Genomic DNA, 23,528 nt, shown 5'->3' on the forward strand with positions numbered 1-23,528 from the left:
CTCCTAGCAGAGCGCTTTAGGGAACATCTCCAAGACACCTGCACCAATCAACCAAACCGCCCCGTGGCCCAACATTTCAACTCCCCCTCCCACTCTGCCGAGGACATGGAGGTCCTGGGCCTCCTTCACCGCCGCTCCCTCACCACCAGACGCCTGGAGGAAGAACGCCTCATCTTCCGCCTCGGAACACTTCAACAGCTTTCTCATTTCCCCTTCCCCCACCTCTTCCTAGTTTCAAACTTCCAGCTCCGCACTATCCCCTTGACTTGTCCGGACTTGTCTGACCTGCCTAGCTCCTTTTCCACCTATCCACTCCCTGACCTATCACCTTCATCTCCTCCCCCACTCACCCATTGTACTCTATGCTACTTTCTCCCCACCCCCACCCTCCTCTAGCTTATCTCTCCACGCTTCAGGCTCTTTGCCTTTATTCCTGATGAAGGGCTTTTGCCCGAAACGTCGATTTCGCTGCTCATTGGATGCTGCCTGAATTGCTGTGCTCTTCCAGCACCACTGATCCAGAACCGTTTACTCAAAGGCAACTTGGGATGGGCAATAAAATGCTGCTCAGCCAGTGATATCCACATCCTATGAGCAAATAAAAACAAAATCATTTTTGTAAATTTCTTCTGCAGCTTCCAATGTTTTTACGGCTTTCCTATAATGTGGCATCAAGAACTGCACACAATACTCCAGTTGAAGACTAATAAATGTCGTCTTTTACACATTCAGCATAACCTCTGTTGCTTTAGTATTCATGCCCCAACTAATATAAACGGGGATACAGTACAGGAGAAAGTGAGGTCTGCAGATGCTGGAGATCAGAGCTGAAAATGTGTTGCTGGAAAAGCGCAGCAGGTCAGGCAGCATCCAGGGAACAGGAGAATCGACGTTTCGGGCATAAGCCCTTCTACACTTTACTACCTGTTCTCTCCACCTTTTAATGACTTTTGCAAGTATACACTAATTTCCTTGTACTCCTGGCACATTCCAAAAAGAGGTGCTCTCCACCCCCACAGCCGCTTCAAGGGCAGCATCTGGTGGCTCAGAGTCTGGGTGTGCATAAAGGATCTGACAGGTGGTGCCATTCTCTCTCCAATAGCCAAGCTATGTCTTAGTGCTTGCTGGAAAGTTCTGATCATAAGGCATTTTGCCAAAAGGCTTTGGCAGTCTGCTCAGGAACCAACCAACAGGGCACCCCTCTCCATTCCCCATGTTATGTGCTGACCTCTTCCTGTGCTCAAACATGCTTTTCTGTGCAAATTTCTCTATGAGGGACAGGTGATGGGGCACGGAGCAACTACTTGGAGCATTCTGTGACCCCAAGGTGACGCCCATTCTTTGTAACACCTGGGGACAGGCAGAACTTCTGTACATAATGACACTTGCTGTTGTGGACTGAGGGTCTACACACATCTTGATGTAGCCACACATGAAGGAGGCCATCAGGATGAGGGTATTGTTGGGTGCATCCTCTTTTTTTTTTTTTTTTTCCCCCCCATCCCACCCACCCCTTACCCCAGAGCTTTGTACATTGCATCCCTGGAGATGTGGTCCATCTTTGACATCCTGGTGAAGTGAAAGACTGCTTGGGTGACTGCAGTGTTGCAGGTCTGAGGAATGGGCCAGGCTTGCGCCATGTACAGCAACAGTGAGAGTACCTCACAACTGATGACCATGTTTTTTTTTTTACAGTGGAGAGGGAGCTGTGCACTTCCTGCCTCGCCTTGGCAATATGCTTCTCCAAGTTTGAGCACTTGCCCTGTCCCGCTGAACCATATTCTCATCACCTTTTAGATAATCAGGTCTGATAGTGATGGTAGTCCCTCTGGTCACCATTAGAATAGTTTCCAATTTGATTTATTAATTGAATTTTATGTTATACAAATGACATTTCAATTCCACTGACAGGACAGCATAGCGTACTATACACTCCTGTCATTGGATAAATTATTACGATTCATTAAGTATAGTTCCCACCACTTAAAATATTTGTTTTATAATGGGCAGATGCTTGGCTAAAAACTACTGACCATTTCACTTAATGTCAACTTCAAAGTTGTCAGCTATATGTTGTCAATGCTGTTTATTCTGAGCATAAATAGCAATGCTTACTCATTCCTCCACTATTTAAGTGGATTGAAAGAATGTCTTGTACACAAATTTGCCATGAAAGACATGACAATCTTTGGCTGTTACATCATCCATCATACAAAATTGGCAAATCCAGTTTGTTCAAAAGTGCTTCCTGTAAGGGTGGGAATGTTACTCATGTTTAAAGGCCATTGCCAATTTCTTTAGTGTATTGGCTGCAAATTGGCAGATTACTTTTATTACTGACCTTGTAGTGAAAAATGTGATCTTAATTGCGATCAATACTTTGGTTCCTATAGATGGTTGAGAAACTGAAGGAACACCTTATGAAATATCTTCATTATATAGGAAAGAAGAAGATTGACCTGATAGTTAACAACTATACCGTGACCTTGGTTTGTGATACTTTTCTTATTTTTAACACTCTGATTGAACATTAATTAAGCATTTGCCATTTATAGTGCACATGGCTATTTTACTGCCATGTCGCAGTTTGATATTTTAGCACATACAATCAGTTATTTTGGAGCAGAGAGATAATGTAAAGTATGTTCATACAGGATAAATTTTACAATATGGGACTTTTTTTCTTGTGAAATGGTTATGCAAGCAGCAGCAATTTAGGCCATTCTAAAGTGCTCTAGCCATGTTTACGTTTGCAACATTTCCCATCAGTTTAAGTTACAACTGTGTTGTAAACGTTTCCATATTGTGCAATAGGTACAAAATTATGCTTAATCTGTAGAAAGGCTTTAAAAGTACAGAGGCTTTTCTATGCTGAATAGTTAGCCACATGACAAAATGGAGCATTGATTATAAATGGAAGCTACTATATATTGATTGGAAAAACCTCTAGAAAGCATATAATACAAATCTTTTTAAGGGCTAGATATGATGGGAGTAGATGAAGCAGTATACAAACTGGGGCTATTTAAAATATCAACTATCTTTTTGCATTGTAGGGAATGACTAGTCATCCAGTTGCAAGCTGTAATGGTAAAAAATCAGAACTTAAATCTTCATTTGAATGCATATATTTGTAACAATGGGTGAGTCGATTGTGCAAATAGTAAGAAAATGACTTAATAGCTATTAAAGAGATATGGCTACAGGGTGGCTAAGACTGAGAACTCTATATTCAAGGGTATTTAACATTCCAGGAGAACAAACAAAAAGTAAAAGAAAGTGGGTCAACTTTGTTCATAAAGTTTCAGTCTGATAATGATGTAAGTACAACAGATCATGGTTGAATCAGTTTGAGGGAAATAAAAAACAGCAAGAGGAAGAACACGTGGATGGGAGTTGTCAATAGCCCCTGAAGAGTTGCCTCACTGTAGAATGAATTATAAATTTAAGATACAATGGAGGCATGTATAAAGGCCACTCTAGTTGTGCGGATGAATCAGATGAGCACGGGTAACATGAAAAAGAGATTTTTGAGAAGATTTGTCGCTCAGGTTGATGATAAGTATGTAAGTTAGCTCGCTGAGCTTGAAGGTTTGTTTTCAGGTATTTCATCACCATACTGGGTAACATCAGTGAGAGTCTCCGTTGAAGGGCTGGTGGTATGCCCCATCTCTAGTTTTGGGTTTGGTTTTAAGGTGGGTGATGTTATTTCCAGTTCTTCTTTTCAAAGGAAGGTAGATAGAATTGAAATCGATGTGTTTATTGATGGAGTTCTAGTTAGAATGCCATGCCTCTAACAATTCTCGTGTGTGTCTTTGTTTTGCCTGTACTAGGATGTGTGTGTTGTCCCAGTCAAAGTGGTGTCCTTCTTTGTCTGTATGTTTGGAACTAGTGATTTTAGGTTGTGGTGAAAAAGAAATTTGTAGAGTGCATTAGGAGTTGTTACTTAGAACAATACAGAGGAACCTCGATTATTCAGCATTCGATCATCTGAATATGGGATTATCTGGCAAGATTGCAAGGTCCTGATGCTTATTTAAACTATGTTATCTGGCATTTGATTAACCAAATGAAATACTCCCCGTCCGTGTCCTTCGGATAATTGAGATTCCTGTGTACATTGTACAATTATCCCCAGGAACAGGTAATTTAAATCTAGTAATATGTAATGAGGTAGGATTAATGAGATATTGTAATTAAGGATCCTGTAGGGGGTAACGATCACAACGTGGTAGAATTTCAAATTCTGTTTGAAGGACAACAACTCTGGTTTCAAACCAGTGTCCTTAAGTTAAATTTGGGTAATTCCAGATGTATAAATACAGTTGTCTAAAGTGGCTTGGGAAGGTAGTCCAAAGCAGTGGTCTCCAACCTTTTAAAGCACAAGATCACTTTTTGAATTTGTGCAAGCACCTAAGAAAATAATAGTCTATTTTTGGTGTCGTACAAGCATATGTGATACTTGTGACTATGCCTTATTTGCCAGTGCCTTGAAGTCTGGGTTGTAGTTTGAGACTGCTAGTCATACATCATTCATCAGATGAGTTTCTGAGATGGGTGTAATACTAGGATTTGATTATCTTTGAGAATGTTGTCTCTGAGTTGTGTAGAGTCAAAGCAAGCTTTCACTTTAAAAGCATGGGATGACAGTGGGTATGTTTCTCTGAGTTGCCAAAATCACTGTCCCTTGATCTGACTTTCATTTCAATATCATTTCATATAGTAATCCACTCCACTGCTTTGCAAATCGAAAACCTAATGGAATTACCAACCCACCAATGTCTATTTGAAGGAATGGATTTGAGACAAACTTGACAATTCATTCTATCACATCTCATTCCTGCAATTGCCTGTTTAAATTCCCCTGCTAACATTTCTCAGGTGCGCACAGCGGTTTCAGGGTAAAACCATTTTTCTTTGTATTTGCATTTTTTTCTAGTATTTCCTCTAGACTTGAGTTGCAACAGTTTTTAATTGGGAAGGCCGCTGACCCAATCTCAACTTCAGTGCCTTCACAGCATTGATCATTTGTGCTGAGTCTTTGTGCTTTTCCTGCAGCTCACAGTTCAGCTTGTTCAGTTTTTGTTGTTTCTATGAGGGACTTGAAGTCAAACAACCACAGTTGACAGTTCGCTGCACATTCCATTCCTCGAAAAAAAGAAGTGGTGATTTTAGCCCTCCAATCTAAAAATCTTAACAGGACTTTCCCTTGACTTAACCACCTCACACACAGCATGGAGAATTAATTCACTGTAGGCAGCATAAAATTTTGTTGAATAAGGATTTAAGCCAGTGGTCTTGCTCATACCAATTTTAGAAACTTAACAAAACATTAATTATATGAGCGAAGTCTATCATTTTACTTATGTTTGCTGGATGATTTTAGTCATAGTTGTAAAGGGAATTGTGATCATTTCTGCAAAATACAACAATGCCCATGTGTACTAATTATGGTTGGGGGTTCATCACAAATTTTGATGGAAACCACTTTCTTGATTGGATTTTTTTTTCAAGCTCTTATCTCTTGAATTCATTGTAGATATTCTCACTCTTTGTTCGTTCTTTAAGAGGCAAAAGCCTCACAGCGCCAGAGACCTCGGTTCAATTCCCGCCTCAGGCGACTGACTGTGTGGAGTTTGCACGTTCGCCCCGTGTCTGCATGGGTTTCCTCCGGGTGCTCCGGTTTCCTCCCACAGTCCAAAGATGTGCAGGTCAGGTGAATTGACCATGCTAAATTGCCCGTAGTGTTAGATAAGGGGTAAATGTAGGGGTATGGGTGGGTTGCGCTTCGGCGGGGCGGTGTGGACCTGTTGGGCCGAAGGGCCTGTTTCCACACTGTAAGTAATCTAATCTAATCTAAAGATCCTCTAGAATTGTTGTCATTAAAACGATGTTGGTAATGCTAATGGATGCATCAAACTGCAGTGACAGGCATTCATAGTCCTTCAGGACCTGCTGTAGTTGTTGAAGGACATCTTTGGACAAAGATTTCTTTGTCTCACTGCTGTAGAGGTACCAAGTGTTTCTTTCTGGATTATAGTTGTTTCTGAAGTCTTTGAATAAACAATCAGTGGCCACAGTTATTGCATTTTTAATTATTTCTCCATCTGGTGATTTTTAGTTTACCAAAACGTGACATGATGCTTAACTTGCAGACTTTACTTTTTGCAACTAGTTTAGTAAAAACGTGACTGTTGAGCTTTCAAAACCACCTTCAGCTCATCAATTTTCATTGTCTGAGGCATCCTGTTCAAAGGAGATGACCCTTGATTTTACTCTACATCATTGTGTGGTGTTATTCCAAACCCCTCTCTTTACTTGTTGTTATACTTTGGTGGCGAGTAAGGCCAATGTTCTTTACCCTTTACAGTGATGAACAGAAATTAATCCCCTCATTCATTCTGTATGGAAATTTTTACATGATCCAAGTTCATCATTCATTATTATTGTTTCATCTTGTAGTTGTGGCATCACTCTAACACTGCAGGTCAGCCTCTAGATCTGCATTTCTGGAGCATCCAGACAGTTGTTAGCTGTCTTTGAAGTGTGGAGGCATGGGAAGTCACTTATGTTGTCACAATTTGTTTCTAGGGCCTCTGGTTTGTGTTGTTCAGGTATTGGATGTGAGCAGCAGTAGTCTTCCCATAATTGTTGTAGGTCAATGCAGGACCAATGAAAAGAAAACTGCAGGTCTACATCTTTTCTAAAATTCTTAAAACTGTCCACACTTCTCCAATTATGGCCTCACTATGGGTAGAGGAATGGATCTAGCTGAGCTGTTCTTGCAGAGTCTGCACGTACATGATGGGCTAAATAGCCTCCTCTGTTTCTCATCCAATGTATACTGGCTTCCCATCCGATTCTTATGCATTTCTTCCTGTGTTACTTGTTAGAGTTAATAAGAAAGCAATAGCAAGGCATTTAGAAATACTTCATGCAATCCAACGTTAACATGCTTTTGTGGAAAGGAGATAATGTTGGACAAATTGTCTACATTTCTTTGAAAATATGACCAGCAGAGTTAATTTGAAGGGGAACTGGTATTTGGATTTTCAGAAAGCATTTGATAAGGTGTCATGTAAAAAATTGTTGCTCAAGATAAGAGCTCACAGTATTGAGGGAAGTATAATAGAATGGATTGAGGATTGATTCACACACTGAAGACAGTCAGGATTAATGGGTCCTTTTCATGTTGGAAGACAGAAGTAGTGGAGTGAGCACGTGTCTTTCTGAGACCTTCAATCATTTACCGTCTGTATTAATGACATGGATGACAGGACAGTGTGATTTCAGATTTGCTAATGAAACAAAAACAGGTGGGAGAGCATATTATGATCAGGACATAAAGAATTTACAAGCGATTCAGCAGATTGAGTGTAATATGGGGCAGTGTGAGGTCATGTGCTCAAGTTAGAAGAATCACAAGGCAGACTATTATTTAAAGGAGCAAGACTCAAAAAGGTGCAGCATGGAAGGACCTGGGTGATTTTGTGCGTGTGACACGTTAGTATGTAGATCCAGCAAGCAATTAAGAAGTCAAATGGAATTTTGGGCTTCTTTGCTTGGAGATTCAAATTTCAAAATAAGGAATTCTTGAAACTATTTATAGTAGTTGGTGAGACCACAATTGGAGAAGTGTGGACAGTTTTAAGAATTTAAGAAAAGGTGTACTGTATTGGCATTGAAGACAGTACAAAGAGATTCACTAGGCTGATTCTTGGGGAAAAATGGGTTGACTTATCAAAAACAGTTCGACAGGTCAGGCTTTCATTCACTAGAGTTTAGATGAATGAGGGATAATCTTATTGAAACATAGAAGATTCTGAGGTGGTTTGATAGAATAGGTATTGAGAAGATATTTCCAGGAGTGGGAGAAACTCAAACTTGGGGACTTAATCATTAGAACTGAAATGCAAAGGAATTTCTTCTCCCAGAAAATAGTGAATGGCTGGAATTTTCTATTGCAGAGAATTATGGAGAGTAGATCACCAAACTATTTAAAGAGAAGCTAGATGTTTTAGTGGAATACTGGGGAATTAATGGCTGTGCTGAGCTGGCACATGAGGAGTAGAGACATAGGTTCGACTAAGATCTTGAGTGATGGGGCAAGCTTGAGAGCGTGAATGGCCTACTTCTTCTGTTTGTGGTTGAATTGTTTATGCACTTCGAAGTTTAAAACCAACTGTGCACCAATCCTGATGAAAACTTGTGAAGTTAATGTTTATTTTGAACAAATTGAAATAAATTGTTCTTCCTTATAGCTTGAATGCATCTGGCAGATCATAGATAAGATATGGAATAAGTACAGCCTCAACACCCACATCCTGTGTTTGTAAGTGATAATTTTAACTTAAAACAGGTTTTAATGTCAAATGTGTGTTCAAATTAGCATTGAAAACATATGTTCTATTGATTATAAAGTTTGTCAAATCCAAATGCTATCAAAATTTTCTGTCAAATCTAATATGTAATAGTTTAAAATTTTGAACATGAGACTTGAGGCTGTGAAAGGGAAACTTGTATGTAGACTGTTGAGAACATTTATATGTGCCAATATTGTTAATAGAAATTTGTTCCTGTTGGATTCAAAACCAGTGAGAAAGACAACAGAAAGGGCATCCTTTAATTTTGCTTGCAGAAAATTAATCTAATTAGAGCAGAGTCTTTAGCAGGTTGTTGGAATGGAGAAGGTTGCAGGCTGAACATTTGAAATTCGAGCTGTTGTAGACCAGAATGCAGTGTAGGTTAATGAGCACAGAGAGTCTGTAATAGAGGTTTGAAAAGCTGAAGTATAGGGACAGTACAAGATAAAAGGTTGCGTAGGGAGGTAATAGATGTATCAATTTAGAGTTTCAGCAATACAGCAGCTGAGCAGAGATGACCATTCCTGTCAGTGGAAGTAGATTAGCATTATGCTGGAGGTTCACAAGGTTAACCCCAGCATGTAGAAAAGTCAGAAAAATGGAAATTTGCTAATTTACTAATACTGTAATGCTAAGAAGAGGATTAGAGAATTAGTAAAATTCTCAAATTTTATTATTGATTTCTTCTTCCAGTTTTAGCTTCATTTGATTTTATTTTGAGGGGAGGGAAAAATGTTAACTAGTTTGATGCTTAAACATTCAAAAAAATTCCTTGTGAGATCAGATATCTTCTATCCAACAAAACACTATATATACATCAGTTTAATATATGGAATCTTTACATGTACTAAGATCACAGTGGGGATTACAATCACTCTGTAAGGGCACAAAAGAGTTCTTACTGGACTTGTTGCTTATTATGTATCCTGTCTGACTGTTTCCCTTCCATTGTTAATTGGATAGTATGTTTACACCCACATAACCAATCCACAATTTCTCTGTTTTGCAAGATTGTCAATGATGAATTTCACTTGAGTGACTCTGGAATATTGAGGTTTTAGATTCAGGCTGTTTCTTTGATAAATTGTAGGTCTAACAGAGAGAAAATAAATTCTGCAGAGTTTGTTGTATTCCACATGATGACTCGTGTTTTGGAAGCTGCTGAAGGACTATTTCTACCTTTACCTCCAGGTAATGTGAATTGGTTAATTAGCTAAACACTCAAACTAAAAAACGCTACTCCTTCTACTTTGTAATTTTTCTTAGAATGAAATTAAGCTCGAGGATGGTTTGTATTGATGGTCCTCTCTCCACAAGACGATGATCCCAGCTGTAGACTGAAACTAGTGTTAACTATCTTTCAAGATAGAGGCTGGTACAGTTGCAACATTTTAAAAGGCATAGGGTTCAGAAAAGGTTTATAGGGATTGGAGGATTTGAGCTGTAGGGAGAGGCTGAGTAGGCTGGGGCTGTTTTCCCCAAAGTGTCAAGGACAAGGATAGCAGTTGCATAGGAACACTACTATTTGCATGTCCCTTCCAAGCCCTGCATGTCCTAATTATATTACTGTAACTTCACATCTGCTGAGTCAAAAGCTCATATCATTCTGTTTCTATCAACATTGAGTGTGCCTACTCCTTCCGAGGACTGCAGCATTTCAAGGTGGCAGTTTACCACTACCTTCTCAAGGGCAATTAGCACTGAACAATAAATACTAGTGCACTCAGGAATGACCAAATTCTGTGAAAAAGCATAAAAATGTGCTTGATTATAAATACTGACTTCACATCCTCTTTATTTACTTTTTCTTTCCTCTGCTCATTGATTTTTAATGCAGGTTATCATACAGTTCACATAACCATTGGTGCCCGATGCCTTCCTTTACACACTTTACTGCATTATATTGATATTGGAGTGTTGCATCCAACAGAACGGTTTGTTACCAAGCTACTTGAAGGTAAAAGACTTTCCTTCTTTTAAAAATCTGAATACAAAATAAAACTATACTCCTTTTATTTTAAAAGAATTAAATAGTAATTACTTATTTTTTATGAAGATTATTTCTTTTCATATGTTTCTATTACTTGAATGTTATTAAACTTTTTTTTTTACTTAATTTCTGGAATTTTACTCAGTCAACTTTCTCCTTATTCCTGTATGTTTTAGAAACAGTTATCAGACATTTTTGTTGTCCTGTAACCTAGTACACTTACCAAGGGTTTACACTAATTTGGCGAACCAGGGAAGAGGAAACCAGAATATAACAGAAAGCCATAACAGAAAGAAATAACGTCAGAGGGGAGAGAGATGTAAAAAGCAATAAATTAGGAAAATCCAGAGATGGCAGGAACAAGATTGAGGAAAGTAATAGAAATAACAAAGAAGGTACTCAATTATATTCATCCAAGTCCAGAATGTCAATACTTATGTTGGTGTGCTGTAGACACAGTTGTAAAATGAGGTCATGGCATAGTTGCTTTATTAAAAGAGGCATGACCAAAACAAGGCCAGCAAAGTGTATTTAATATTCTTGCATATCATCTATTCAGTATGATAGAGAAGGCGTAACTATGTTAATTATGGATGAAGTTACTGTTCTAAATATAAAGGATATATGAAATAGCTCAAGGACTGAACCAATTTTACTTGAAGTGAGGAGCTTTCTGATTTCTGATAAAAGCTGTAGTATGGAAAGAGTTTTTCTTTTCCCCACATGTTTTACAAATTCAGCTGTGCACATCCCAGATTGTGAGTCATATCATCAGAAATATTTGTGCCCATTCTTGTCCAGATTAAAGTTGTGTTAGACAGTAAAATAATTCACTTTTCTAAATGCCAAAAAGTGAATTATTTCACTGTCTTAAACAATTGTGGAAAAAAAATCAACACTTGTGGAGTGTTCCCATTGAAACCTTTTGGAAATGTACACTTTTCAAATATATATTTACAATGTTCATATTTATATATCATTTCCATATATGCAATATGAGAACTAAGGAGGAAAATCTTGTCTTCTGTTTGGCAAGATGCAGGAGTTTCTAACCTATAGCTGCTCCTTGTTACAGAAGTAACAGCAGAAACTATTTTTGAAAGAATTGCAAGTTAATCAGGTAATATCTATGTTTGGCCCTATATGCTGAAAGCAAAATTTAATTTCAAAATGACATTTGACCCATAGAACTGTTCTCTGAAATATTTGTTAATGGACACAATTTAACATTAAACTATTTGGGGTGATTTATCTTTTAATCAAATACCAACTTCATTTGACCCCTGTGTCATTCTCACACTGTTCCATTCTTTGTTGTTGCACTTAAAAAAAAAAATTGACTGTCAGCATGTGTTGTGTGCAAAAGGAAATGGCTGCTTTGAACTTAATTGTGCATTTGGAGACATATGTTATTTGCTTGCAACTGCACCATCAGACCAAAATTGATTTGTTTGTTGAATAACACAAAAATCATACATCCTTCTACCTCCATATGTTGCATGCAGAGATGAAATATCTGCTTTTAATTTGAATCTGCTACACCAGCTATTGGCTCCTAAGATCAGGTATTCCAGAGACTTATCTACTGACTCCACAAGGTCCCTGCAGCACCTGAAGGGCATAAGTTTGACAAATCATCGAAAGCTGTCAACTTAATAAACCCGCAATATCCATATCTGTCTCTCGAATAAAAATAGAATAAATATTTTTATTGTATATGGTGCAAAATCCTTCTTTCGCTGCATCACCAAAGCCTGCAAGCAACCGCTGTGCTTAGCAGGGAGTACGGTACGTGCATGTAAGTACCATCAGCTTCAGTACTCGTTCCAATTCACAAGTCATCCTGGGTAACCAATATTGTCAGAGTAGCCTCTGCATAATGTCATGATCCAAGAAGGCTGTTGCTGATCTTGCATTAATCATCCCATACAACACAGAAACAGACCTTTTCAGTCCAATTCATCCATGTAAACCAGGTATCATAAACTGAACTAATCCCATTTACCTGCATTTGGTCGTTATCCCCCTCCGCCTTTATCGCAATCTAATTCTCAACTATACTTTTCTGGAGGCTTCATGTAGATTACCAGCTTCAGGGGCATGAGACTCTAGCCTTTGAATATCAGGATGCATCAGGCTGCAATATTCAGGTGCGGGATCAAATCCTGCACCCTCAAAAGGACACCTGAATTTTGAGGCCTATTTGTTTATCTTAACTATATAATCAATCAACAAAATCTTGAAAATAAAAAAAGCTAATACTTTTTAGAATAACTAACAAATATGATACAACCATCTACTTCCTGATGTTTTATTACTTTAATAAATTGTCCAGCATGATTTACTTTTCAGTGTTCATGTCTTTGAAGATACAAAGCAGTAGGTTTTTCCTGTAAGAGTTGATTAATTCAGGGTCAAATATATTCAAGGGATATCCTGTTTAAAGATGCATAAACATTTTGTACTTTGTGTGTTTCCTTTTCAAAAAGTCCAAATTGTACAAATATCTTCATTAAAAGTCGTATTTGGCAAAAGGCGCAACTCTTTAAAAGAATAGACTACATTCATAAAGAGACATTTGGATATCTGAAGGACAATTCATTAACTCAGAGAATGTAAACTCCCTTTGACAGGATCATGAATTTACCTAGGCAATTCAAATCTGGACTGCTTTCTATCTGTGAATAAGAGCACGAGAGGCAAAAAAATTTATGTATATATCCCTGTTGGCAGAATTGTCTTCGTTACAAACTTCTAGGACAGCAATGATGACCTCAAACAAAATATGCAGCTATCTGTGATACTGTATTAGCAAAGGATGATTAGAAGGAAAAAATGTTTACATAAAGTAAGAAGTACATCTAGGCACTTAATGGGCTATAATGGATGTACATCTCATTGTATGATGGGGCATGCAGGCTCTCAGACTCCAGCAATATGCCCTCCAGATTACTAGGTTTATTGATGTCCCACTTCATGACACTCATAGCAGTATTGTGGACCATGACCTGTTGTCCCCTATCAAGTGACCTTGGTGTTACATGCCAGTCCAGACTGCTGTCTCCATGGAGAAATTTTGAGTCCCTCAAAGCAACAGCATTTCACCATCCATACTACAGTTACTGGGGTAGCACTATGTGCACACTAGGAGAAAGTGAGGACTGCAGATGCTGGAGATCAGAGCTGAAAATGTGTTGCTGGAAAAGCGGAGCAGGTCAGGCAGCATCCAAGGAACAGGAGAAGAAGGGCTTATACCCGAAACGTTGATTCTCCTGTTCCTTGGATGCTACCTGACCTGTGCTTTTCCAGCAACACATTTTCAGCTATGTGCACACTAGGCCAGGCAATAAAACAGGTAAGGCAGACACACAGGATAATGTATAACTGTTATTAATGCTTTTCTTTTAGGTATTATGATATGTTGATGGATAACTGTGTTGATTGAAGATATTTGCTTTTTTAAAATTGAATGATATTCAGCCAAGGAGATTTTGTTGTAATGGGGGAGTCTGATGGGTGAATAGTTGGTGACTGACTGATTAGTTAGGGAAGTTTTGATTAACTGAAATAATCAAAGTGTCACAATATGGTTCCTCTGATTCTGTCCAACTGGATTTGATAAATGTGAGCTTCTCCCAGTGGCCACCACCTTGTCTTCTCCTCCACTTGTTTCCATTATCACCTGAAATGGCCTGCAGATTTGGAGGGTGGGCTTTCTGAATTGTTGGCTTGTGATGGGCACAGCACACCACCACAAAGTGGACATCCTCCCTGGCTCCTTGCTTGAGAGATTTCTGTGAGTAACCTGAATAGCAAATCTATTGCTTGAGGAAGCTGCTTGCTTCATATGTTGCTGCACGGTTGTTATTGGAGGTCTCTAAACTTCATGGTGCAACAGTGGAAGGGGGTAAGCAATAGGGTGTCAACGTAATTTGTAGAGAGAGCTGAGCGTGTATCCTCAGGTGCGCTCTGAAGGTCTAAAGACAGTAGATATGGCAGACTGCCCACAAGGATTCATGGGGAATCACTGAGATGAACTTCAATATTGCGTGGATCCAAGACAAAAGGTGAAGTATGAAACTAGATTAGGATCTTTTCTCTTAGTGGTAGGTTTACTCTCAGAATGCAGCATTATGTATTTCATCAACACCTCTGGGTCCGAGCAGTCTTTTTTTAAATATGTGCTCAAGCGATTTAATTAATTAGTACCCTACAACAAGACATAATAGTAATCCTGTGGTTCTTGTATCTCCTGCTGTTTGGGAGCATGCAATGGCAACAACAACTCACCATCCATCCTTGCTCCTTATCTTGCTTACCTCCTCCAAACTCACCTCTCACCTAATACCTCTTTTGTTGGTTCAATGTCATTTTTAGTCTTGTAATGCTCTTGTGCCGTACATTGGGTCTTCCTATTGCATTAAAAGCATTATAAGTTGTTGTTCCTCAGCACATATCTCCCTGAGACATCAATCAATGACAAATTATAAGATGTTATTAATGCCTACATCTCCCACTTGAAAGGATATATTGGCATGGAATGTTATGGTCTTAATGTGCTTCACAATAACCATCTGGGCCATTGTACCCTGCTTTGAAGCTTCAAGTTGATGTGAAGGAGATGGTACATCTTGTTGATCGCCTCTTTTGTGAATCGTTGACTTGGGACCCTGTTACTAAGTAGGAATGGTGCTCTCAGAGCACTGTTATTTGACTCTTCTTTGGACGATCTACATCCAACCCATAGACCTTTCTCTCATGCTTCCTCCTCTCAATGCCCCCTCATGTTGCATAGCAAATCATTGCAAATGTTTGGTCCTATCCTTGTGACCCCCATCAACAAACTTGTGTTTCCTCCATTCTAGTGTGCAGCAAAAGTTTCCAATTCTCTGAAAATTCATGACCGTGCTTCTGCAAACTGATGATATCATAGGTGAAGTAAGTCAAAAGCACTTGTAATCCTTTATACAGTCTACTAGAGCCCATCTTGCTTTATAACAATGGTTGCTTGATATATTGATAAAATTTAGTGTCTTGGCATTGCATCTGAGCGTTCTTCTGCCTGACATCATGATAGTCAAAACGTGTGGTGTTGGAAAAGTACAGCTGGTCATAAAGCATCAGAGGAGCAGGAGAGTCGATGTTTTGATCATAAACCCTTCAGGAATGTGGTCGGTGGGTAGCCCAAGGGGGCTGGTAGGGAGGTTGCTAGGAATGCAATAGACAGATGAAGGTGGGGGATTATAGTGATCGGTCAATGGGGAGGGTGGAGCAGTTAGGTAAGAGTGAAGATGGACAAGCAGGACAGTTCAAGAGGGTGGTACCAAGTTGGAGGGTTGGATCATGGATTAGGTGGGGGGAGGGGAGATGGGGAAACTGGTAGAATCTACATTGATTCCTTGTGGTTGGAAGGTCCAAAGGCAGAAGATGGGGTGTTCTTTCAGGTGGCGGAGATGGCCTAGGACTTGCATGTCCTTGGTTGAGTGCGAGGGCGAGTTGAAGTGGTCAGCTACAGGCTAGTGGGGTTGTTTAGTGTGTGTGTCCCACAGATGTTCTCTGAAATGATCTGCACATTGGCATCCTGTCTCCCCAATGTAGAGGAGACCACAGAGAGCAATGGACGCAGTAGATGAGCTGGATAGATGTGCCGGATGTGGAAGGATCCTTTGGGACCTTGGATGGAGGTGAGGAGGTGGTGTGGCTGTAGACTTTGTGCCTCTTGCAGTGGCAAGGGAAGATGCCAGCAGTGGAGGGTAGTTTGGTGGGGGGTATGGACCTAATGAGGGAGATGTGGAGGGAATGACCTCTGCGGAATGCTGAAAGGGGTGGAGAGGGAAATGTATATCTCTGGTGGTGGAGTCTGACTGTAGGTGGCAAAAATGGTGGAAGATGATGTGTTGTATCTAGAGATTGGAGTGGAAAGTGAGGACTGGGGAGTCGTTGTTGTGGTTGGAGGGGTGGTATTCATGGGCAGAGATGTAGGAAGTTGAGATGCGCTGGAGGACATTGTTGACCACATGGGAGGGGAAATTGCAGTCCTTGAAGTAGGAAGCCATCTTGGATGTTCTGGAGTGGAATTGATCCTCCTGGGTGCAAATATGGCAGAAGAATTGAGAGTAAGGGATAGCGTTTTTACAGGAGGGGCCATGGGAGGAGGTGTAGTCCAGGTAGCTGTGGGAGTCAGTGAGTTTGAAGTAGATATCCATGTTGAGACAGTCGCTGAAAATGAAGGTGGAGAGGAACAGGAAGGGGAGGGAGGTGTCAGAGATGGTCCAGGTGAACTTGAGCTCAGGGTGGAAGGTGTTCTTGAAGTTTGTTATGACACTGTGTAAACCCCTCTGCTAATTTAAACCAGCCATGCAAGAAAGATTCACCCCGTGCTATATTCTGTTAAAATTCGAGAGACAACTATGCCAGAGATCGTTATTTAAAGTAAAAATTAACAACTTTATTATTTTAAGTCCAACAGAGAATCTTTTACCTTCCACTCGGCAATACTAGTCAGATTTTTTTTAAAAATCCCAATTAAGATTTACGAAAAAAAATCACATTTCAAAACCAGTCAGCTTTGCTGATTTTCCTTTTGAAGATTCTCTCCAGGTTGGCTTCGATGTTCTGCTGTGCGCTCCCCACACGCAGGTACCTTTTAAAGAGCTCTTCAGCTAGCAGTCTACTTTTGCTGGTCTGTGTCAGTTCTCCCCTTAATTGTTCAAAATGTCTGGTTTTATACCCCAAAATATTGGATCATTTCATTGGTTTTAATATTATCAAAACACTAAATTCAAATTTGATTCGATTTTGTTATCTTGGGGGTAATTTAAATTGGCTGAATTTGGATTTGTTTTTTGTTTTATGGCAACCCAACTGCTGCTGTTTGTTTCGACCAAGTGTTATATTGTTACCTTGTTTGGGACTCTCTGTGCTTTGTCAGCTTTTAGGTTTTCCTTGTTAGCTTTTCAACTTTTTTTTTTGAAAGGTACAGTACACCTCTACGCCTTCATAGCAAGTTGGTGAACAATTCAACCTCCTCATGGGAGCGCAAGGTGGCGCCGATAATCATTGATGTAACAGAGGAAAAGGTGGGGAATGGTGCCAATGTAACTGTAGATGATGAACTGTTCCACATACCTGACGAAGAGGCAGGCATGGCTGGGGCGCGTGTGGGTGCCCATGGCTACCCCTTTGGTTTGAAGGAAGTGAGACGATTCAAAGGAGAAATCATTGAGGGTGATGACCTGTTCAGCCAATCGAATGTGTGTCTTTGGAAGGGTACTGATTGGGTTGCCGGGCGAGGAAGAAACTGAGGACTTGGAGGATTTCGTCATGGTGGATGGACGTGCACAGGGACTGGATGTTCATGATGAGACATTGAGTGCCAGCGAACAGAAAGTCATGGAGGAGGTGGAGGGCATTGGTGGTGTCCCAAATGTATGTGGGGAGATTCTGAACCAAGGAGATCAGGATGGTGTCAAGGTATGTGGAGACAGGTTCGTTGGGGCAGGAGCAGGTGGAAACAATGGGTTGACAGGTTTGAGTTTTTGGTAAGAGGTAGAACAATGTGGTGCAGGGTTCCTGGACTATGATGATATGGATGGTCTGGAAGATGGTAGTTTGGTGATGGGATTCTTTAGGTGCATGCAGGGGCTGCATTTGTGTGTGTTATTTCAGTATACCTGCTTCATCAATGGCTATTGTTGAATCTTTAACTATCAAGTGGGGATGCCTGCTGATATTTGCACTATGCTCAGCACATTTTTGACTTCTCTGATACTGAAGGAGTTTATGTCCAAAGTCAGCAAGACTGAAACAAAACCCAGGCCTGGACTGATAGCGGCAAATAGCATGTGTGCTACACAAGTGCCAGGCAATGTTTATTTCTAACTAGAGGTCAACATGGAGTTATTGTTGATTGGGATCTGAATTTAACTAGCCATCTTAGTACTAGGACTACAAGAACAGGTCGGAGGTTAAGAATTCTGTGGCAAGAAACCTCCTGATCTTCCAAAGCCTGTCTACCATCAGTCACAAGTGAGGAATGGATGAATACAGCTTCAATAGGAAGCTTGATCCATGGAGGAAAAGGTAGTCTGCTTCATTGGCACCCCAACTACCATCTTTAACATCTGTTCACTTCATGACCAATATATAGCAGTGTATACTATCTACACAATGCATGACAGAAACTCAATGAAATTCCATCAACCTACAAACACTACCATTTAGAAGCACACAGATAAGTACTCTATTACTGAAGGTATGCACTGACAGTTGGCCTGAGTATCATTTATTTATTAGAGATTAAAGGCTTAGATTATTCTACTAAGAGGAAGGTATAAGGTTTTTAGCTATTTTCTAATCAGACCTAAACAGATATTATGACACACTTCTGGAGTAATTAGAATGAACCCAGGTTCTGCATCACAATAGCCCCTTCACTTGGAGACAATGGCAGAAATCTCTATTTACAATGAATAGACACTGAATCTCCTGAATGCCTAGTAAGTTGTTCATGTTGCTGGTGGGAGAGAGAAGATTGAAGAGATCTAGCCTCAGCCATCTAAAGGTTTCTGGGAGATTCATGCTCACATAGCCATAGGTAAGAAGAATGATCAGAATAGACTTTATTACTTTATTATTTTTGAAGAGCTCCTCAAAAGTTGAAGCAAGTGCCTCGAGATGTTCACTTTCAAGTTACTACTCCACAAAATGGAAATAGAAGAAACTGTCAGCTGAGAAGCTGCTTGCTCGAAGGACAATAATTTGTATAGAAGGTGATGTGTGATAAATGAGAAAATTGTAAAGGTCATGTCTTTTTATTCTTGAGCTTTTTAATACTGTAGACTGAAAAGAGAGAGAACTGTTTTAAAACCAGGGGTTAGAAAGATGACTGCATGTTTTCAAAGTAAAGAATTTGATATTTGTTGTGAACCCTGTTTATGGGTTCCAGAAATGTGCAGATGAACTGGGGGGTTGTTTACAATTGAAGCCTGATTTAATAAATTGTGCCGCCTCCACAAACCAATGACAAAGGTCCTCTGTCTATCAATAACTGTGTGATTGGTTGCCCAATAGCTGAACAACTAAAGATTGAATAAGACAGAAGGAGCAGGAGTAGGCCATTCAGCTCCTTGACCTTGTTTCATCATTCAATTAGGTTATGGCTATTTTGTGGCCTAACTCCACTTACCTGCCTTTGGCCTATTTCCCTTCATAACTTTGTTTTTTTAAAAAAAAGTCTATGTCCAATTTAAAATTAACAAATGATCCAGCATCTGCCATTTCTGGAATTGAGTTCCAGACATCTACCGCCCTTTGTGTGTAGAGGTGTGTCATTACATCTTCCCTGATTGGTCTGACCCTAATTTTCAAGCTATGCCCCCTTGTTCTAGAATCCCCAACCAGTGAAAATAGTTTATCTACCTTGTCTTCTCCCGCAAGCTAGTTCCCGAAGCTTGTCATACCAGAAGAGAAATCAGTAACTCTGCAGTTAGCTATTTGAAAACTGAGAAAACCAGCAAACGTTGCAAGTTGTGACTTTGAATTGGATAAGTCAGAAACCTTTCAGTGAAACAGCTGTCCTGTGCCTCTGGAAAGTCAATGGAAGCATTCGGAGAAAGAAAGATCAAGGAGAAACTTGTGTATCAGCAAGAACCAAGCCAACAGATCACATGAACATGACTATGGAACTGATTCTCCAGTTTTCCCTCTGTTTATTTACCTGTGTGCATGTAAGGGAGAGTTTATAAAGGGCTTAGAATTTTAATTTGTAGAGTTTACTTTAATGATAATCAATTACTAGACTCTCAATACCTATATTAAATAATGATTCTGGTTAAGTCCCGCAACCTGGCCCATGTTTTTTACTAACCTGGGTTAGATTGTTGATCTTGTGTATTTATTTTAAAACTTTGTTTTGTGGCAACTGTGGTAATAGCGAGCATGATTTCCAGTGTGTTGCTCATGTGAGTTGTAACAATGAGGTAAAAACAATGATTGCAGATGCTGGAAACCAGATTCTGGATCAGTGGTGCTGGAAGAGCACAGCAATTCAGGCAGCATCCGACGAGCAGCAAAATCAATGTTTCGGGCAAAAGCCCTTCCTGATGAAGGGCTTTTGCCCGAAACGTCGATTTTGCTGCTCGTCGGATGCTGTCTGAATTGCTGTGCTCTTCCAGCACCACTGATCCAGAATGAGTTGTAACAATGTTCCTCTTTGCAGTTTAAAGTATAAATTGCCAACAAAAAGAAAATAGCACCCTGGGCTTGTATCCACAATTTGGAAAATTTCCTACCTCCATTGATCTGACTTTATAGATGGCTGTCTAGATGTTAGATTTTCAGTTAGAAGGGATCACAGACTACAAGTCAGGGTGCATGATCGTGGAAATAGTGAGAAAGATACTGGGTGTAGAGGTAGTTTGCATAGCAGGCTCACCTAAGGCTCTGCTATTGGTCAAAATTGAAAAAGGAAAATTTAAAACATTTCACATCCCTCCACTCCTCTCCCCTTGACCACCTCATCTTCAGAACATACGTATGATAACCTAGGTCATCCTTTGGGCCAACCACCATGACCTTTCTTGCCTTCCTGTCAGCCTATACACTTGAACACATTTCCATAATCGCTTTAATCTGGTGCCAGCCTATGCTCCTGTACTCACCCCTGTGACACCTTGTACATTTCATGCCAACTTTGTATCCACCCATTATGCTTTAAGGCCTCTATGCCAGCTTCATGTCAACTGACGCCTGTCCTTTTGCCTTTACCCCTTAAATCCACCATAACCAGATGTTGGGACCCATGCAGAAACCTGATAAAATGAAGTTTTATAAAATTTCCTACTTATAGCTATTGCAGACAGCTATTTTGAAAAAAGCTTTCATTTATGAAAAACTTGCTACGTTTACATTCCTTCAAGTATATTGACCTGAATGACGTTAGGCATTTATTAAAAGTGCACACTCCCTGATAACAACAAACATTGAAATTCATTATCTCACTCCAAAGAGTCTATGATTACTTGTCATTGTCAGTCAAGCTATGAAATGGCAGAGACCCTATTGTAATAGTGGTTGGTTGTGAAATCTGTTCTGTAGCTGTAATTTGGTATTGGAAGTCTTCATGTCAACAGTGATTTGGCAAGCGCTGATTTTGCTTTTCTTTCAAAGATTTAAAGGGAAAGTACCCTTAACTGCCTTGACAGTGCCTTTTTTTAAGGCCCTCTTAACAAATCCTCTGTTAACATTCTTGACTGTTGATTTTAACAGGTCTGTTTATAATTCCAATTAACATGATAGCTGATGGATTTGTGTAATTTTATACATGTACATGTAACAATTCTGACCTCCCCAAAGCTGGAGCCATATCAAAAGGGATACCTTATTTCTTCAAACAGGCACCTTGGCTATCCAATTAAGTTCAGACCTGTTCTTATCAGGTCTGCACTGCACATACAAGGTTCACAATCCTGGACTTCTGAAATCTGGTTTGAGTTAGCACCTGATGATTTTGGTTAGCCAGTTGCCATGAGCCCCACACGCCAAAAGGCTGGGTTTGCTGCGACTGAAATTTCAGGAGGTGCACTCTCAGTTCATACTGCCGCTGTACCTGTGATGTCACTGCTAGTGACTGGGTAGGACCTGTGTCATAGTTTTGATACTTGTTGTGGGACTCTTGTTGGGCTTCAGGGCTATGGGATTATTCATGTTCTGGATGAGAGATAGCCAGTGGTGAGCAGCCAGTAGGGTGGGAGGAAGAGGCATCAACAACTACGTCTGGTTTTGGTTCCAGTGCAGTTTGGGTGCACAGTTATGACATCAGGTGGCACTGACATCCTTTTCAAGTGTGTTGACAGAAGATGCATCAGTGCTCAAAATGTTTCTCATATCTGCCTGTTTAAAAATGGGAATTGTCACAATTGGGGGTGTGGCTTCTGATTTCACTGTTTATCTGTCCTGGTGAAAATTCATGCTGATGCCTCTCCAATAGTGCTTTTATTTATATGTTAACAGTATATGTTTTAGAACATAATTCTAACTTTCTGTTAACAGTTAAAATATTCATTTTTAAAGTTAACCTTCATGGAGGCTATAGCAATAAACTTTGTTCCAGCAATAGCATTCTCTTTATCAGGTACTCAGTGTTGCTCTGTCCTGAGAAGATGTTGCTTGTTTGGCTAATATTTATAGGCAGATTTGTGACTTTGAAGCTAAAATTTGATTTTGTCAGTTATAGTTCTAAGAAACATTTTATAATGGGTTATCTCTGATTAATAATAAATATTTGTCTGTTTTGAGGAATTGCAAAAACACTTTCAGTTAGTTGTTTGGTTTCAAAACAAAATTCAAGTATTCTGCTTCTAATCTTTGTTTTTGTTACATAATAGATGAGCTGAACTAATGAATAACTACTTGCTTCTCCCAGCTGGGCAAGCTTAATTATGTAAAATTGTTGAAACTTTGAGACATTTTTATTACTTTAAAATTACTTGAAGTTGTTGGAAAATGGTTTAATATTCCTTTAGCATTATTTCTCAGTTTTAGTTTTTGCTGTTATTTCAATTCATGTCTTAATAAACCTGATGTGATTTTGTAATTTGAGGTATGTTAGTTCGCTATTTAACCATTCGTCAATGGTAATACTCCGTTTCTTGCTGTGTGTATGTAAGGGAAGGTAAATTCACCATAGTTCTAACAGACCATTGGCTGCTCTCTCATTCAAGAGAGGCAACTGGTGGTGCTTTTAACATGAGGGTCACCACAACTCATGTGAGGTTGAGAAAATGGGACCTTCATTGTGACCTCAGCCAGTGCAGGAACTGAACCAGGATCAGCGTCACTCTGCATTACAAACCAACCATCCAGCTGACTGAGATAAACAATTAATTATTTGCACTGGCCTCCTCCCATAATCTGAAATGCTTTGCAAGATGCTAAGGACTGAGGTGATTGCACTGGTTACAATCATGTATTAGCAGACAGGATGATTCTCTTTTCAGTCCATCTCTTTATAACACAGCGCAGTACAGGCCCTTCGCCCTTCGATGTTGCGCCGATCCAAGCCCACCTAACCTACACTAGCCCACTATCCTCCATATGCCTATCCAATGCCCGCTTAAATGCCCATTATGAGGGAGAGTCCAACACTGCTACTGGCAGGGCATTCCATGAACTCA

General features: G+C 39.8%; 1 protein-coding gene across 5 annotated transcripts in view; it reads left to right on the top strand.

The window, feature by feature from the left end:
- Positions 1 to 23,528, top strand: part of LOC122561734 (gamma-secretase activating protein) — an 88,678-nt gene that overhangs the window by 56,106 nt on the left and 9,044 nt on the right. For 4 of the 5 annotated variants that reach the window (XM_043713816.1, XM_043713814.1, XM_043713815.1 and 1 more), the window contains 4 exons: positions 2,394 to 2,489; positions 8,262 to 8,332; positions 9,454 to 9,554; positions 10,201 to 10,320. In XM_043713816.1, coding sequence (XP_043569751.1) covers positions 2,394 to 2,489; positions 8,262 to 8,332; positions 9,454 to 9,554; positions 10,201 to 10,320 — 388 coding nt within the window. Of the gene's footprint in view, positions 1 to 2,393; positions 2,490 to 8,261; positions 8,333 to 9,453; positions 9,555 to 10,200; positions 10,321 to 15,218; positions 15,292 to 23,528 lie in introns of all 5 variants that reach the window. The other variant, XR_006315096.1, reaches the window with a different exon arrangement.

Source organism: Chiloscyllium plagiosum, chromosome 23 (assembly GCF_004010195.1).
Source record: "Chiloscyllium plagiosum isolate BGI_BamShark_2017 chromosome 23, ASM401019v2, whole genome shotgun sequence".
Lineage (NCBI taxonomy): Eukaryota > Metazoa > Chordata > Chondrichthyes > Orectolobiformes > Hemiscylliidae > Chiloscyllium > Chiloscyllium plagiosum.